Source organism: Mandrillus leucophaeus, unplaced genomic scaffold (assembly GCF_000951045.1).
Source record: "Mandrillus leucophaeus isolate KB7577 unplaced genomic scaffold, Mleu.le_1.0 Scaffold99, whole genome shotgun sequence".
Taxonomy (NCBI): Eukaryota; Metazoa; Chordata; class Mammalia; order Primates; family Cercopithecidae; genus Mandrillus; species Mandrillus leucophaeus.
In genome coordinates this window covers 310,737-312,932 of record NW_012110807.1, presented here as the reverse complement: position 1 = coordinate 312,932, position 2,196 = coordinate 310,737, and the positions used below count along the sequence as shown (strand labels likewise).

The window sequence follows — 2,196 nt, the reverse complement described above, 5'->3', positions numbered from 1 at the left end:
AAGCCACTTTGGACTTACCTCCCCATTGCCATCACTCTCCCACCTGGCTGAGATCCATCTTTCTGTTAAACATTACACTTAGTGACACGGTGACAAGGGCCAGATGGGAGAGACGCAGCCTGCAGATTCTATTCCGTCACCATTGCTAGCAGTTCTAATGTGAGCACCTGGCCCCAGGGTGAGGGTTGGGGTTAGGGTTAGGGTTAGGGTTAGGGTCGATGCTTGGGGAGACACAGAGAAGTCCTTAACCCCAGGAAGCAGTGTGAAGACATGCAGGGGCCAGAACCAGGACCCCACTGCCGCCTTCCAGGCCTGCAGTCCCTGATCCAGCTGCCTCACTGCCTCGCTCTGAGGCCAGAGACCCTGTGGTTTACCCCAGTGACTGCCCACATCCAGGCCCACAGGCAGCATCTGTAAATGTGTGTGTCAGTGAATTGAACCAGCATGTTCGAGCCGGCAAAAATCACAGGGGCCTCTCTCCCACACTGTTGCGTAAATGAGTAAACTAAGACTCAGAGGGGACTCACCTGAGGCCTTCTTTTTGGACAATAATAATAAAACCATTAACAAAAATGACATTTGTCAAGTGCCACCCAGGAGGATGTTCCCGAGTCTGCCCAGGGGCCCGTTGGGATGCATGGTTCCTCACCCACCTCCCAGACCTTCTGGTCCCCGTCTCCCTGGTGGATGGTGGGCTGTTGGAATCCTGGGAGGCCTGGGCTGGGGAGAGGCTCAGGGCTGGGGGTTGCCCTGGGGCCTGCAGGGCTGCCGGCTCACAGTGAGGCTGTTTGTGCCCCACCACAGGGTCGCTGGACACCCATCAAGCCCCAGCCCAGGCCCTGAACGAGACTCAGTGGGCACTAGAACGCCTGAGGCTGCAGCTGGACTCCCCGGGGGCCTTGCAGAGGAAACTCAGGCTGCTGGAGCAGGAATCTGAGCAGCAGGAGCTGCAGATCCAGGGCTTCGAGAGTGACCTCGCCGAGATCCGCGCCGACAAACGGAACCTGGAGGCCATTCTGCACAGCCTGCCCGAGAACTGTGCCAGCTGGCAGTGAGGGCTGCCCAGATCCCCGGCACACACTCCCCCACCTGCTGTTTACATGATCCGGGGTGTGCACACTACCCCACAGGTGTGCCCACACAGGCGTGCCCCGGAGCCGGCTGCTGTGAACTCGCCCCCACGTGAATAGTCACACTCCCTGCCGATTCTGTCTGTGGCTTCTTCCCTGCCAGCAGGACTGAATGTGCGTACCCAGTTCACCCGGGTATCAGTGCACACTCACCCCTGCACATGCATAAACAGGCACACCCCAGTGTCAATAACATACACACGTGAGGGTGCATGTCTGTGTGTATGACCCACATGTGTTCAGGTCCATCCAGTCTACAGCTTACGGTCCACACACATTACAGTCCACAGCTGTTGTGAGAGCCACCTGTGTGCCAGGCACCCTCTGGATATTGGGCAAGTTGTTACATGAGATGCCCTGGGATGCTACATCCACTCACTCCAGACAGCAGGGGGGTCTCAGCAGATCTGCAGAGATCAAGGGGGTCAGCAACAGCCGGAGCCTCTAGTGCCAGAGCTGGCTGCCCTCTGTTTCACGGCAGCTCCCTGACCTGTGTTGCTGCATGCACGCCCCACAGCCCGACACAGCCAGAGGACCAACAGGCCAAGAAATGCAAGATCCTGGGAGGGTTCTCAGCAGTGGAATCTGAGACCCTGAGGCCACGGCTAGTCCAGCTAGAGCAAGGTCCACTCCTGGCAAGAGTGTCACTGGCTTCACTGGATGCTTCCCTCTCAGGGTCCTGGGACTGCACCAGACGCCCTGAGGGAATGGCCTGCCCTGGCCTGTACCCACTTCAGCGTGTGATCTATCCAAAGAGCCAGGCCCAAGAGCGCCTAGGTCAGGGGGCTCAGGCTACCAGGAGCACGCCTTTGTGCCCCCAGCAACCCAGTTGACCTTTAATTGACGCTTTCCAAACCAGCCCTGCAGCACTACTTGCCATGCGGGAGGCCACAAGGGTGTGCGAGCCTGGCTGCCATTCTAGTCTGTCCTGCCTGGGAATCGCCCTGTGGCCAGGCCCGCATGCCGGCCTCTGCCCAGGACTCCTCAGCATTTCCTCTTGGCATCCTTCCCTCCCCCAGGCCCTCTTCCAGCAGATGGCAAGGCCTTGGCATTGGGAAGACAGGCA

General features: G+C 58.8%; 1 protein-coding gene across 1 annotated transcript in view; it reads left to right on the top strand.

Annotated features, from left to right (window-relative positions):
- Window positions 1-1,331, top strand: part of LAMC3 (laminin, gamma 3) — a 125,767-nt gene extending 124,436 nt beyond the window's left edge. Inside the window, exon 28 of the mRNA XM_011971197.1 lies at window positions 805-1,331. Within this exon, the coding sequence (XP_011826587.1) occupies window positions 805-1,055 (251 nt within the window). The 3' untranslated portion in view covers window positions 1,056-1,331. The remainder of the gene's footprint in view (window positions 1-804) is intronic.
- The last annotated feature ends 865 nt before the right edge of the window (window positions 1,332-2,196 follow it).